Source organism: Balaenoptera musculus, chromosome 2 (genome assembly GCF_009873245.2).
Source record: "Balaenoptera musculus isolate JJ_BM4_2016_0621 chromosome 2, mBalMus1.pri.v3, whole genome shotgun sequence".
Taxonomy (NCBI): Eukaryota; Metazoa; Chordata; class Mammalia; order Artiodactyla; family Balaenopteridae; genus Balaenoptera; species Balaenoptera musculus.
Window position 1 is genome coordinate 18,579,418 of NC_045786.1, and position 15,456 is coordinate 18,594,873.

At 47.9% G+C, this 15,456-nt stretch overlaps 2 protein-coding genes across 6 annotated transcripts in view; one reads left to right on the top strand and one right to left on the bottom strand.

Moving 5' to 3' along the window:
• Window positions 1–3,322: 3,322 nt before the first annotated feature.
• Window positions 3,323–9,674, bottom strand: LOC118890255 (endogenous retrovirus group V member 1 Env polyprotein-like). Of its 5 annotated transcripts, XM_036842806.1 has the most exons (4): window positions 9,543–9,674; window positions 8,998–9,141; window positions 7,840–8,035; window positions 3,323–5,440 (listed from the first exon to the last, which is right to left on the bottom strand). In XM_036842806.1, the coding sequence occupies exon 4, from the start codon at window positions 5,221–5,223 to the stop codon at window positions 4,165–4,167; it is 1,059 nt and encodes a 352-aa protein (XP_036698701.1). In that variant the 5' UTR covers window positions 5,224–5,440; window positions 7,840–8,035; window positions 8,998–9,141; window positions 9,543–9,674; the 3' UTR covers window positions 3,323–4,164. The 5 variants fall into 5 exon arrangements, with proteins under 5 accessions (XP_036698701.1, XP_036698699.1, XP_036698702.1 ...); XM_036842804.1 differs by lacking the exon at window positions 9,543–9,674 and having other exon boundaries at window positions 9,012–9,444; XM_036842807.1 differs by lacking the exons at window positions 7,840–8,035; window positions 8,998–9,141 and having other exon boundaries at window positions 9,543–9,604.
• Window positions 9,675–10,004: 330 nt separating this feature from the next.
• The window catches only part of CCNY (cyclin Y), a 124,093-nt gene continuing 118,641 nt past the window's right edge, over window positions 10,005–15,456 (top strand). Inside the window, exon 1 of the mRNA XM_036842809.1 lies at window positions 10,005–10,266. Within this exon, the coding sequence (XP_036698704.1) occupies window positions 10,113–10,266 (154 nt within the window). The 5' untranslated portion in view covers window positions 10,005–10,112. The remainder of the gene's footprint in view (window positions 10,267–15,456) is intronic.

A 15,456-nucleotide genomic window follows, 5' to 3' on the forward strand; every position in this document is an offset into this window, starting at 1 on the left:
TATGGGAGTTTTCACTCTGAGAGGGTCTCTGGATATAATTCTTTACTTCATAGGAATAAATCTCTCATAGTGGAATTTTAGGTGTATCCACAGGCAATAAAAGTATTCAGATTTTACCACTAAGTGACTGCAATCACTTAACATGTTCTAAACCTGTTCTTTTGACTGTTTACCTTACTGGACTATGAGTTTCTCTAGGGTGAGAGCTATATTTTATCCATTTTTTGCATCCCCAAGGTCCCTGGCTTGGTACTTTCAAGAAATATTCTATTGATAAATGAATCACTTATGTTGGTCAAAGTCAAGTTGCTATCAGAGTCAATACTTCCCTGTAGCTGGTTACCACTGAGTATTCTGGGGGCCTAATTTGGGGGCGGGGTCATTGGAGAATAAGGTGGTGACAGGAAGAGCACTGGTGGCACAGCAAAGGGTCTTGGTTACTCCACATCTGCCTTACAAATGTCAGAGTGACTGGCACAGGAAACTGGCGACCAGGTGATAAAGGAAGAGCAGATATAGTGTGAGCAGGTATTTGGTCCGAGCTTTTAGCCATTTTCCTTCTTTTGACCAAAGGTCCATTTCCTGAGTTAACTTGGCTCAGTGTTTTCTGTCTTCTAGGAGGTGACTCAGGGAGTTGTGCAAGTGATTGGTTCATATTTCAAGGATATGAGTATGGCTGAAGAGACTGTAATTACGCTCTCCCTGATTCAATCAAGCTAGCCTATTCTCACTGATTTGTTTTTATAAGTAGATATTTATAAATTGTTTAAGCTAATAGTCATATTGCTAATGTTTTAAATACTGTGATTCCTTTCAAAACCTTCTTAAAAAAAAAGCTGCCATAGCTAAAAAGTTTGAAGAGCACTGACTTCGTTATTCACCCAAGTTCCAAATGCACCTCTCTACAACAACCAAAACCTTATATAGCGATTATGGAGGAGAGGAAGAAAAATAATTCCCCAATGCTTCTTTCTGCTCAAAGAGCAGGGTGTGATTGAGTCGATCCAGCTGGATGTTTTCTAAGAAGGCTGAGTGTTCGAGCACGGGGTCTCAGGCCACAGTGCTCACCTTCCCTCTCCCCTTACAGCCCCAAACCTGGGCTAGATCCATACTGAGGAAGTGTCCCTACATTCAGAATCCCAAGTAATACATCAAGGTAGATACTGTGGCTAAAGGCACAAATTTTTTCTGAATAATGCTTCTCTTCAACCTTGTTGCCTTTGGTCGGGAGGGCTGGACCCACAGAAATAACAAGGCTCCCCTCTCTTCAAGTCTAGAACTAGTCCTAAGCAGTCACTCCCAAACTCCTTCAAAAAGAAAGAAGACAAGCCAGACTCACTACAGTGAGTCTCTTTTCTACTCAAAACGTCTGCAGATTCCTTCCCTCATTATTCCAATCTGCCTCCCGGCTCTCCTCCGGTTCAGTGATTCCTGGAGGGGGGGCAGGAAGGTGGGGTGGATGCAGCTAAGAGGGGACCTCATGGACTAGATCCCCACTTAGGCCATTTCTCAGTAGTCTGACATTCCACAGGTTTAATTATCAGAATTCAAGTGTCTTTATTTGTAAAATGGGGAATAATAGGGTGGGCTTGCTTGTGAAAAAAAATTAGTATCTGGCAGGTGTTCAAGAAATGACACCTTTCATTACCATCTTGGCATCCCACTGCTTCTGCAGCCTTTCCTAAAGTGTCTCTGTGTGTCAAGCAGGAGGCATCTCTGCCTGGAGGATTTTGACGTGTGTGTGCATGTGTTTTGGCAGGGGTGGGGTGGGGTTGACACCCTGGTAAATTACTGGCAAGGCTTTCGTACTTATCTTTCTTCTCCAGGCCTGCTGACCAGAAGTCATATTCCTGAATAAGCCCAACAGGTGCAATCCTAAGGGGAATAAGGTGGGAACATCAAAGGGGGGGGGGAGTGCAGAAAAGTCCCTGCAGACCAGTACCTATCCATCCTTTGGCAACAGTCTGTGGCTATCCTGCCCCCTCCTCCAGATGCTTTTCTCGGTTAACACTGCCATCTAGTTCTGCCAATGACCTGTCAGCACGAGAAGCTTGCAGACAGTCATGCTGTCTCCTAAGTGCCATTCTGTGTCTCCTTGTAAGCCCTTCAAACCGTATCATTAATATTATAATTGTTATGATTAAATAAAAATTTAATGTGCCTGCATGGATATGCTGCACACGTATGGTAATGACTGGATGTTTCCTTTCATACGACACTCAAATCACAAAACAGCAATCAGAACAGACAATACGGTAACCCCCTCCCAATTTTCAGCCATCTTACCCATGCACTGTAGCCCTGAAAATCTGAATATTCACTGACTTACAATTATGTTACAAGCTTTCCTGGGAAGCAAGAAGGTCAGAACTGCCTTAATAAAGAGAATCATTTCATCTTCTTGCTACCTACCCACCTCTTTGGGGCCGCAGTTCTTTAGAACTTTCCTTCCTCATCTCCTCGGTATCAGCATTTTGCTATCAATTATATTCCAAGTGTTACCAACCTGCACCCTTGGACTCTTTAATCAATAGAAATTGACAAGAGGCCAGATGAGAATTTCAGACGTGGCTTTATGGGGGCTTGTGCTGCAGCATAAGGAACTGAAAGCAAGCACCAGGTGTCCTTGCCCACTCCTTCACAAAGAGCTCCCTGGGTCCTTTGATGGGGTGACAGTGGGGGTGCATCTGCAGGCCAGACAGGGGGCATGGCTTAGGCAGTTTGTCCATCCTTCTTGGCAGTGCCATATACAGAGATCATGTGCAGTTTCCCACTTTCTGTGCTGGCACCTCAAAATGGCAGACTTGCTCGTTACCGCCACCAGGAAGGTTGTGTAGTTGTCAACATCGCCCCTACTGCACAGGCATGAGGTTGTTTTTAATCACTTGTGGTTGATTCACGGCCTTCAGCATCCTGTTGCTTAAGGAAGCTTTACCCCTTGGTCCGTTTATGGTTGCCAGCTTCCTGTTGTTCAAGGAGGCGCTGTCCAGGTGCAAGTGTCCTGGTAGATGACCCTAGGTCCCAGCCGATCTCATTCTCCCTTGAGGGATTCTATACCCATTATTCTTTTTTAAATTTACTTATTTTATTTATTTATTTTTGGCTGCGTTGGGTCTTCGTTGCTGCGCACAGGCTTTCTCTAGTTGCAGTGAGTGGGGGCTACTCTCTGTTGCAGTGCGCGGGCTTCTCATTGCAGTGGCTTGTCTTGTTGCAGAGCACAGGCTCTAGGCACATAGGCTTCAGTAGTTGTGGCAGGCGGGCTCAGTAGTTGTGGCTTGCGGGCTCTAGCGCGCAGGCTCAGTAGTCGTGGTGCACGGGCTTAGTTGCTCCGTGGCATGTGGGATCTTCCCAGACCAGGGCTCGAACCTGTGTCCCCTGCGTTGGCAGGCGGATTCTTAACCACTATGCCACCAGGAAAGCCCTGCACCCATTATTCTTAAGGGTCAAGGGGCCAAATGTCTCTTCTTCTGGAGCTACTTCCTGCTGAACAGGGGCCACAGACCCTAGCCTACCCTAGAGGTGTAGAAGTCCCTTGATGACTGTTCCAAGGACCTACAGGGACACGGGTCACCTTCTAATGGAACGGGTTGAAATCCTTGGGCCACCATGAGCCTCACTTGGAACTGTTGAAGCCTGGAAGACATAAATCTAACTAAAAGATTAAACAGGCAGGGTCTGAATAATAACAAAAGAACTACTGCCACTAGAGGGCCCAAGAGATGCAGGAACCAAGTAATGCCAGGGATGTAACCTTTAACTGAGTCCCATATAGTTTGGGCAGTGGGGTAGCTGAACCCATGTAACCATTTAGCTTGTTCATAAATTTCCTGAATATTTAGTTCAACTTCCCCCAAGTTGTTGATGTATGTACTGCAAGTTTTGTTAATTACTGCATAGACACCCTCTTGTTCAGCCAGAAGATAATCCAGGGTTAACCTATTGTCAAACGCAACATCGTCTAAGGAATCTAGGGACTCCTGGAGGCCCCTTAAAGGCATCACCATTTTTTTTTTGGGCTGCGCCAAGTGAGGTTTTCGGGACCTTAGTTCCGTGACCAGGGATTGAACCTGTGCCCTCGGCAATGAAATCACTGAGTCCTAACCACTAGGGAATTCCCATCACCAGTTTTTGAGGCCAGGTTCTCTATGGCCTGTGTGAGGTTTCTTAAGGTTGTTTTGTGATAGGGAAAAACACCCCAGGGGCGGCCACTCCTATGGCCGCCCCAATTCCTGCCAGGATTAGTCTGAGTGCCCAGCTATGTCTGTTTTGAGAGGTGGCATTATTATATATGGTGGCACCTTGTCCTTTAGGGCCCAGTCGTCCCAAAGTGCATTCTCCCCGGAAGTGAACATTGTCTAAGCATGGATAGGCCATTGCTCGGAGAGGCCAGGAGAAGGAGGAATTTGGGTTCCCTTCGAAGGGTAGTTTATTTTGCGGTGGACCACAGAGGAACAGATGTCCAGCGGGGGTACAAGCCTGGCGGGGTGAAGTGGAATTAAACCATCGACGTAAAAGGGAACCCCAGCTAGGTGCATTATTGCATCTGGGGGACAGGGGCCCTCCGTCTAGTGGTCCTCCATCTAGTTCTGAGTTTTCCTCTATTCCCTCCTCATCACTGAAGGCAGATGGGGTCTGATAGGTGAGCCTCCAGGAAGGGGCTGCTGTTCCCTTCCAGTGCGTACAAGAGCTGTTGGGTTGGGTCCCTGGGGAGAGCAGAGATGGGTCCACACACCAATGAGTCTGGTTAGGAGTGCATGAGGAGCTTGAAGTGGAAAATGACATAGGATAAATAGAGAGTGAGCTTCCCGTATCGGTAAGGCAGGTATCTGTCTGGCAGGGGCAACAGGGTTTTCCTTGCCCTGTGCAGAGAAGGGGCCGCTTGATCCAGAGACGGGTTTGGTTCCAAGGGTCTGTAAGCTCTACACACCCGATATCATCATGATCTTCGAGTTCCACTATTAGAAGCAGTGTGCTCCTAATGGGTTCAGAAGTCAGGATGAGATTAATGTCCTCATCTACAGGCACAAACCGGAGCCGAGAAACCCCCTCTTGTGCGAGGGGATGACAGATCCAACAGTTAGAGAGATTATTTCCTGAGGCCAAAATGCTGGAATGGTTGACGACTGAGTTTTCTCTCCAGGTTCCCCTTCCCTTATTATTTCCTCCCCAGCCCCTCTTTAGGAGAAGGGCCAAGAGAAGTACCCACATTTTCCACTCTGTCATTGGTTCTGGTCTTCTAGACCCAGGAGGGACAAAAGAGTTGCTTTTTCAGTGGGGGTGGTTGAGCAAACCGGCAAGATGTGAGCAAAAATATAACAAAGTAAGCAAACAGAAGTCCAGCCTACCACATCACCCTTTACTCATCTGTTAGTGGTGCTTGGTTTTTGAATAAGTATCTCAGGTCTTCTACTGGCTCACAGGCGTATTCTTCTGTTGTGGCCTGTGGGGTTTTTGGAGGCAAGAGTTTTAATCTAGATAAATGTACCCAACTAGGTATTCCTTGAAGTTTAATGGCAGTGGGGGTGGCTAAAATTACTCTACAGGGGCCCTTTCATTTTGGTAATAGTTCATCTCCAGGGGATCCCTCCTTCCAAGTTTTAAGAAGAACTTGGTCCCCGAAGTTAATCTGTGGAGGGGCTGCCCCTTCTGTTGTATCCCTAGTGGGACCTGGCAGTGCCTTCTTGGCTTAGTCCAAGATTGCCTTTTGGACCTGTCCCAGGTTAATAACACATAGTAGCCTCTGGCTCACTTCCTCATACCAGTGGTAAGGAAGGGCCTCTCATAGGTCACTTCAAATGGTCTAAGCTTCAGGAGACTCCTGGGGGCTATGTGAACCCTGAGGAGTGCAATAGGAAGCAGGGCTCATGAATCTCTTGGCAAAGTTTTGTTAAGGTTTTCTTTAAAGTATGGTTCATTTTGTCTACTTTTCCTGAAGATTGGAGGTGCCAAGAGGCGTGGAGATTATAGCTAATTCCCAAGGCGGTCGATAGGCCTTGGGTGATCTTTGCTATGAGAGAGGGCCCATTATCACTCTGGAGGGATTTTAGAAGCCCAAACCGAGGAATCGTCTCTTTAAGAGGGACTTACAGACTTCAGTGGCCTTTTCAGATTGAGTGGGGAAGGCTTCCACCCATCCTATAAAAGTACTGACAGACACAGGAAGATATTTATATCCTGACTGTGGGGGCATTTGGGTGAAGTTTAATTGTCAATCTTCCCCCAGGTATGTCCCACGGGGTTGAAGTGGCTTGAGTAATGAAGGAGGGATTGGATGGGCTTGCGGATTATTATGGGCACACAAATCACAGGCAAGGGTCACTCGTTTTATTGTTCCTTTAAGTCCCTTTCCTGATAAGGTCCTTTGTATCAAGTCCCATAGTGTATTCCTCCCACAGGGGGTGGCACCATGTAAAACCTTAATGAGCCTCCTTTCTTGGGCCCCAGGGATAAGAAACTTGTCATCCTTTATATACCAGCCTGTGCTTTCTTTCTTATAGCCCCATTTTTCAGCATTCTCTTGTTCCTGTGGGGAATACTGGGGCAGGCCAGGGAGTTCAGGGGGGCCAATCACTAGGGCCATGCTTTGGTCAGGCTCTTGCGACTGAACTGCCTGTTTTGTGGCCTGATCAGCTTTGTTATTTCCTTGGCTTATAAAGGACCCGTCCTTCTGATGGCCCTTACAGTGAATTACTGCCACCTGGGTCAGGAGCTGCACTGCTTCTAAAAGAGCCAAGATTAAATCTTTAGGTTTTATGTAAGAATTTCTAGCAGTTAACATTCCTCTCTCTCTCCAAATGGCAGCATGAGCGTGTAGCACATGGAATCCATATTTAGAATCAGTAAAAATATTTTTCTGGGCTGAAGTCTGGGGTGGTGGGGCCTTGGCTTCTACGATTTCATTTAAGCTAACTATAGCATCCTGCCATTCGGGTTCCCATCTCTATAAAACTACTCCCATCAGTGAACCGTTCAGCCTCAGGGTTGTCAAGGGGTTCATCTAGAAGACTGGATCTGCTGGAATAAGTTTGTTCTATTGTCTGTGTACACTGATGCAATAAATCTCCATTTTCAACAGCTGTGAGAAGAGTTGCTGGGTTTAAGGCTTGGCACACCTTTAAAGTAATATCGGGGGTACCCATTAGGAGAGCCTGATATTTTGCTAACCTTCCCCCAGTTAACCAATGGTGTCCTTTGGCTTCTAACACAGATTGCACCTGATGAAGAGTTGATGCATCTAGTATTGTCCCACGGTGAGCTCAGAAGGCTCATTGACCAGTAGGGCCGTGGCTGCTACCGCCTGTAGGCAGCTGGGGCATCTCGGGGCTACTGAGTCCAGTTGTTTTGAAAAGTAAACCACTGGCCTTTGATCTGCTCCCAGCTTTTGGGTCAGGACTCCTAGTGCTATCCCTGACCTCTCATCGATAGGGTGAAGGGTTTGTCTAAATTTGGAAGCCCTAGTGCTGGTTCCCTACTCAACTCAATCTTTAGAGTCTCAAAGTCCCACTGGTGGTCCCTACTGCATTAGAGGGGTTCCCTTTCTTGTCCCTTTAGAGCTTCCTATAGGGGTTTGACTATAAGGCCATAATCTGGAATTCAGATACGGCAGAACCCAGCCATTCTGAGAAAGCCTCGGAGTTGTCTCTTTGTGGTTGGTGATGGTAATGCATTAATGGCTGTTTTCTGATTTATGGCCAGGGCTCATGCGATGGGGGTCAAAACAAGCCCTAAATATTGAACCTCTTGCTGTGAAATCTGAGTCTTTGTTGGGGAGACTTTATATCCCCTTTCTGCCAGGAAATTTAGGACCTTAACGGTATTCTGATCTGAATCTTTCTTTACCTATTTATTAATAGGTCATCAACATACTGTAACAGAGTTCCATTTTTCAGGCTCAGTTCCCTCAGTTCTTTTGCTAACGCATTTCCAAAAAGACAGCAGCTGTCCCGAAGGCCCTGTGGAAGCACTGTCCAAGTGTAGTGAATAGCTTCCCGGGTGTCAAGTTCCTTCCATTCAAAGGCAAAAAGGTACTGGGAGTCTGGATGTAGGGGGATACAGAAAAATACATCCTTGAGGTCTAACAGAGAGAAGTATTGAGCATCCCCTGGCATTTAAGTACGGTGTACAGGTTTGGCACCATTGGGTGAATGGGATGGGTGACTGCCTCATGCACCGCTTGTAAGTCTTGCACAAACCGGTATCCCCATATCCCCGGGAGGCTTTTGGACAGGGAGAATTAGAGAAGGGGACTAGCAGGGCCGAATGAGCCCAGGTTCTAGGAATTTGGTGAGCAGCGGTTGGCCCCCATCCCCACCCCTTCCCCTGCCTCAAGACCTCAGGCTTTAAAGGACAGTGCCTCTGCCAAGGGTATTTTTCCCCAGGCTTTTCCTCTATTTCTATTGGGGGAACATGCTTTGCCTTTCCTGGTATCAATATGTCCCAAACCACAGGATCTACCTGTTCCCTAATTTCTTGGGGACTATTTTTATGACCAACAGGCGGGTCATCTGGGGCTACTAACAGGTGCATTCTCTATTCCGATTTTCTGCCTTCTGGGACCGCACCCTGTTCTAAGAGTACTAGCTCCCAGTTTATTCAGCCAGTCTCTTCTGAGGAGGGGGAGGCCATTCCCGCACATACAAAAAGGAAAGAGTGATGATACCAGAATCGACCTCACAGGTAAGGGGGTGGGATGTAAATCGTCCTACCTTTGGCCGCCCATCAATCCCCGTTACAGTACAGTCATGGTTGCAGAGGGGACCAGCAGGCCAACTCAGGACAAGGACACCCACCACTTAACCCAACAAATGGCAATAATACAGTTCAGAGCACGGAACTTTTTAAAATGCGGACTAATAAATGTAATAAACATTACTGAGAGACAGAGGGGGAGCACAAGTTAAAAAAAGGTTAAAGTCGTCCAGAATTAGACAAAATCATGTTTACACTGCCTTTGGCAAGATTACACACATTGCTGATGCTGGGTATTAGTTCCCTTACTTCTCAGTTAGTACCTGCGTCCGTCACTAACACTTCGTGTCTCTGTATCTCAGTTTCCTCATATGGAAAATGGGTTGCGCCAGGTTTCTCCTGTTCAAAGCATTCTGTCCCCGCGTCTCCCCTCAGCACGCCTCCCCTGGCCACCTGGAAAGCGTGGGAGGGTTGTTTCTGCCGCCTTACTTTGTCCCCCCGACAGGCGAGGGTGCAGCGATGCACTGGGGGTGGCGGGGCGGGGAACACCCTCCAGAGTCCCCAAATGCACGGCCCACGACGAGGTCGGGTGAACAGGAGAGCAGGCACTACTGAACGGATCTGACGGTAACCTGCGGGGAGCGCGGCGCCGCCCTGGCCCAAGGTGCGTTCCGGGCAGACGATAGGCGGCTCAGGACAGGAGAGCGCTCCCACTCTGCCCAGCTGCCTCTCAGCGCATAAAGGAGAAAAAAAGCCCCTCACTCCGCTCCACCCCACCGCCCCCGCTCAGCCCGGAGCCGCCCCGCGGCCCCCGCCCCGCGGCCCCCACCCCGCGGCCCAGGCGCCGCACGCACCTCTCTTCCCCGCACCGGTCCCTCGCGACGCAGCCGCGCTGCCCGCGCCCGCTGGAGGGCCCCCTCCTCGGTCGCGCATCCGCTTCCAGGGCAGAGGGCGGGGCGGTGCCGGGGGGCGGAGCGCGGAGGGCGCGGAGGGCGGGGCCGGGGGGGGCCGGGCCCAGCGTCCCCACGGCCGCCCACGCCCAGGCCTGGCGCTGCTCCTCCCCGCTGCCAGCGTTCCCACCGCCCACGGCCGCCCGCGTTCCCGCCGCCCGCGTCCGCCCCGCGTCCCCGAGTCCCCGCGTCCCCGCGTCCCCGCATCCCGAGCGGCCGTGCCCCCTGAACCGGAACCGCTTGCGGCCGCCGGCGCGGAGCCGGACCGACCGGGTAGCGGAGGCGGCTGCGCGGCGCCCGCCATGGCGGCGGCGGGGTGAGCCGGGCCGGGCGGCCGCAGTCGCGCGGGCGCGGGCGCTCCTCCGCCGCGGACAGGCCGCCGGGCCGGGCGAGGGGAGCCGGGCCGCCCATGGCGAGGCCGCGCCGCCGCCGCCGCTGCTGACCCGGGGCCGCGCTGGGGCCGGGGCGCCCGCCATGGGGAACACCGCCTCGTGCTGCGTGTCGTCCAGCCCCAAGCTCCGCAGGAATGCCCACTCGCGGCTGGAGTCCTGCCGGCCCGACGCCGACCTGAGCCGCGAGGACACGGGCTGCAACCTGCAGCACATCAGCGACCGGGAGAACATCGACGGTGAGGCGGGCGGGCGGGGGTCCCTCCGATCCCTCCGACGCCCCGCGCCGCCTGAGCGCGCGCCCCGCACCCCGCCCGGCGGCCGTTGCTCTCGGCCCTTCCCCGCGAGCGGGCCGGGGTCTTCGCCCCCGAGAGCGGGCCTGGGCGGGGTCCAGGCCGGGCTCCGGCCGTCTGTCCGGCGGAGCCGCCCGTCTAGTTGCGCGCAGAAGGGTGAGGCCGTCCGTCCTCCGAAAGGCGAAGGGTATGGGGACCCTTGGGCAGGCCGAGGACTGGGTGCCTGGGTCAGCTGCCCGGAAACTCGCCAGTTGACCCCACTTGCTGGCCCTCAGCCCATTTCCATAAAAAACTAACCTCCCCAAAACACCACCAACAAAAAGCCTTTTTTTTCGGGGGGGGGTGCTGAGAGATTGCAGTCAGAGAGCTTCACCTGAATGCTTTAAAATTTTTTTCTTTACAGTATTATCACAGTGATTTGCAGAGAGCTTTGGAATAAGTCCCCTCGTTTTTGCTTAGGGCTGAATTACAGTCCCGTGAATTTCTGATTGATTTGAATGACTTTTGGTTTGGACTAGTGTTTGTAAAGGAAGTTAAAGGACTGATCGCTGCGCCTAGTAATGGTTGTTTATTTTATTGGTCTTAACAGTATCTTTATTAGTACCATCTTATCAATAAGCTACGTGACTTAATATCTACAGATGGGTAGTTTATGCATCATACAGTTTATAAATTTTCACCTTAAAAATTTGAAATTGGAAATATATTTTTATGACAACTTGACTTTTTTTAACCATTGAATCTTTTCACAGTTGATGTGGTTGAACTAATCTGAAAAAATTTCTTGTGTGAATGAATTGGCACAAGTCTATCGTAATTTATTCTTGTCGCTTTTAGGATGGCGCATTCCATCTAGTGTGCAAAGCCAAATTTAAACTCTACCAAAGGGAAGAATTTTCTCATTGTTTGACCTCACTTAATTTCTTCTAAATAGTAAATTCTTCTTTTTAGGACAACAACTTTATTAAATGAGTACCATATGTAAAAGACTAAAACAATGCCTGGTTTATAGTAGGCACTTAGTAAATTAGGGTTCAGTATGACATTTCTAGTGGTGTTATTTTAGACTTCCATTATGTTGACCTACTCTTTAGTTGCCTTTGAACTATAACCGTACTTTTTAAAAAATTTATGCATTTAAAAGCATCTAGCAGGATATTAAGGTCGGTCTGTCGTGATCATTCCTATGGGCTCAAGCACCTGAAAGAAGTGGCCAGCGTGTAATAAACACTAAGTATTGTGTTTTAAAGGAATGAATGAATGATTTTGTTGTAGAAAATCATCACTTAGTCCTATATAATGTTGGAACGTTGAAGATAATTTCTCCCTTACGTTGTGCCTTAATATCAGGTAGAGGCATTGTGTTTTAAATAATGGATTAAAATAATACAAACAAAAAGAATACTCTCATTTCTTAGACCCAGGCTGCACGTTATTATTGCCTATAGTAAGGAAACAGGAAAATAAAAGTAATTGTAATCAGCTATTCAGCAGTAAGGCTTAGAAAGATTTTGCCAGAAAAAAATAGAGTAGTGTTGTGTTCTTTCATTTGGAAGAAATCTAAGTTTTGGTCTTCATTCGCTTTTGAGAAAACATTTGGAAGAGCAGCAGCTCTTGTTTTGGAGGTTTGGGGTGGTTTGAGAGACTATAGAGCAGGTTAAGAGGATTTCTAATTTGGGCTGTAGATGATTTCTAATCTGGGTTGTAGTGGCTTCTCACCCCAGAACCCAGTTGGTATGAGGCTAGTTTAAACCCAGAAATACTAATTCACTATTTAAACAATGTTCTGTCTGCCACATTCAGTCAATAATACTTGTAGTATTTACCTGTTCAGCCATTCTCAACGGTTTCAATTAGAGCAGAAATCTAGGACTGGGCTTTGGCATTAGTACGTGTAAAGCGCTCCAGGTGATTCTAAGATGCAGCCGGGTTGAAAATCGCTGGCTGGGTGAGCCTTGGAAGTGTCACTGTTGTTCAGGGGCATTTTCCGTGGAAATTCATTCTGTCCGAGGCTGGGAGAAGAGAATAGATTTGCTTAAGTTGTAGTGTATAGATGTACATATATATCTGTATTTTAACTTCTGATTGTTAGATGATTAGTAAACATGTAAAAACTGCATCTCAGGAGTTCTTGATTTTAGTAGGTAACAAAAGCTGAAGTGCCTACGTACCATATTTCTTATACCCTGAAAGATCTTCCAGACAGCTAGTCTTGGAAGGTTCAGAGAAATTCATGGAGCTGGGTTAGGTTAGTTTCTTCAGAGCACAAAGATATGAGGTTCATGTTTTCCCTGCCCAAACACAGCAGGTAATGTTTGTAGAATTTCAGTGACTGCGTTAGGCTTCCGTGACGCCCACAGGCAACTTGCCTGCCTTTGTATTTAGTGTACCTTAGTGTTAGGTTATTCCTGTTTTAGAAATTTATATTAGACTCATCAGTTACCCAGGTATTACTCCTGGTAAAATTATTGTGGGATTGAGAAAAAACAAAAACGCTTAGCAACAGTGATGGTAATAAGCACAGCCCTTACATATTGCTTACTCTGTGCTGGATGCCGCTTTAACGCTCGACATCAGCTCATTCGTTCAGTCGTCACAGTAACCCTGGGGGTAATATTATCCTTACTTTAAGACCAAGAAATGAGACAGAGAGGAGAAATGGAGTCATGGAGCCAGTAAATGACTAGTGGAAACTTTCCATTGTTGCTTGACTAGTCATCAGATATTAACTAAATATTAACTAGTGTGGGGTTGCCTTCTGGGGTAGGCTGTGTGTCACTGCGTTGTATCCATGGTTTCTCTGGGAAGGACTTCCTCCATCTGTAACATGCTGGACTTACCTGATTATATTATTTTTGTGGGAGGAGAAGAAGAGGAATGGACTAAAGAGAATTTAAAATTCGGTGAGACCAAATAAATCAGGATAATTGTAACATCTGTACCAGAGTGTCAGTTTGGGTTGACAAACTCAAACCTCAAAATGACTGGGAGCCACTTCATCCAGGGATCAGCTGTCATCCTTGACAATCCAATAGCTCCCTCATCTCATATCCAGTCTGCTAGGAAGGCATGACTCTCTACCTTCAAAATATATCCAGAATCTGACCGCTTCTTAAAACCTCTCCTGCGTAGCAATCTAAGCAGCCTGACTGGTCTCCCTGCTTCTCCCCTTACCCACCACAGTCTGTTCTCAACACTGCAGCTGTGCTGAGATCCTTTTCAGAACTTTAACACATCACTCCTCTGCTCAAAAAGCTGCAGCGACTCCTTATGTCACATGGAGTAAAAGCCTTACCGTGAACTTGACAGTGGAGTCCTTCCAGTAGTCTCCAAGGCCCTTTGTGATCTGCCTGCCCTCCTCAATCACTAGCTGTTTCCAGCCACACTGGCCTCCTTCAGTGCTGTTCCCTGAACACACCAGACATGCTGTCACTCCAGGACCTCTGCTCTGTCCCTCTGCCTGGAATGCTCTTCTCCATGTGTCCTCTTGGCCAGCCCCCTCACCACCTTCAGTCTTAGTTCAAGCCTCACTTTTTCAGTGAGGCCTTCCCAATCACCCCACTTTAACGTTCCTCTGGTTACCCCATCAGCAATCCTAATATAAATTTTGTGCAGTATGATTTCTTAATTGCATGTCACCTGTAGTACATTGTATACACATATATGTATATATTGTAATAATATTTCTACTCTAGCATATAAGTTCTACTAGAACATTTTTGTTTTGTTCATTGATGTAACTTTAGTGCTTACAGTAGTGTCTGATACCTTGAAGACCCGCTTTAAATATTTGTTGAATGAATGAGTGAAGCCAGCCACTGAAAGACATCACAGTCAGAGCATCAGTGTGTGTATTTATTGAGTGAGAGGAAGCAGAAGGAAGTAGGGAATGAATAAGGCTTGTAATAATGAAAGCAGAGTGGATGTGAAACTTTTTGGTTGGTTTGCGTTTTAACCTGAGAGGTAAGCAGATAAGGTGATATCCTGAAAATGAAACTGAAGAAAGATTTCAAAGCATAACAAAAGAAAAAAACACACCCAAACTGAAAGGAAACCAATGGCTAGTGGAAATCTCTTTAACAGCGTGATATGTTTAGTCTTATTTCAGATGTCTCTTCAGATGAATGGCTTTAGCTGTGGTCTCACGTCCTTAAGGATCAAAGTGAGACTCAAATGCTTATAAATCAAAAAACACTAGATAAACAAATGTGATTATGAACATAGCCATTCATGTGACTTTCTTGGATTAAACTTGAAATGTGTTCTGGGATATACGGCACTGGTATCTGAACCTCCCGGGCCAGGGAAGCTGGAAGCTTGAGGTGCTTCCCCAGGCTCGGCAGGGTAGCTGGGGAAGCCCACTGCTGTAAGGGTGGGGCGGCAAGAGAGCTGGTAACAGACCTAAATGCCTGTTTGGAGCAGGAGCTTGGACTCCTGCCGTTGGTGTCTGCGCTGTCTGCAGCCTATGGAAATTGATGTCTTCTGCGTTCTTTTTCTCGAGTCTCGGCCCCACTTTAACCTTTCCAGCCTGACGGGCAAAACCATGCCTGTAGACTTTGCTTCCAGCCTAAAATTTATTAGCAGTGCTGCCTGCAAGGTTTGTGAAGATGTTCTGACCAAGTGTGGGCTGATTGCATACAGTGGTGGCTCCATGGAGCAACGATTGTGGCCCCCTGACCTCCACTCCACTCACTTATTTTCCTCCCTAATTTAGAATCAGGGAGTCATTTGCTCCCATCCCCTCACTTTACGGATGAGGAAGCTGAATCTTGGAGAGGTGCAGTCTCTTGCGCAGGTCATGCAGATCTTGGAAGAGGGTAGTGAATCTCTTCACATCTTTCTCCTCATTTTACAGGAGAGGTAATCGAGCCTGAAAAGTTAAGAAATTTGCTCAAGTTTCCACAGCTAGTTAGTGGCAGAGTTGGGGTCCAGTCTATCCTTACTTGCTAGAGCGTCACACCTCAACTACCCTGTGATAGCTACTTAGGGAGGGAGTGATCTGTGCCTGGCCCATGCCTCTCTTGTTTTCAGAGGTTCAGTTGTTGCCTGTGTGCTTTTGGCTAGCAATACTTTGCGAATAGGATTTTTACTTTTCTGCTCCTTTTAGGGAGGAGTGAAGATTAAATAATTTTTTGG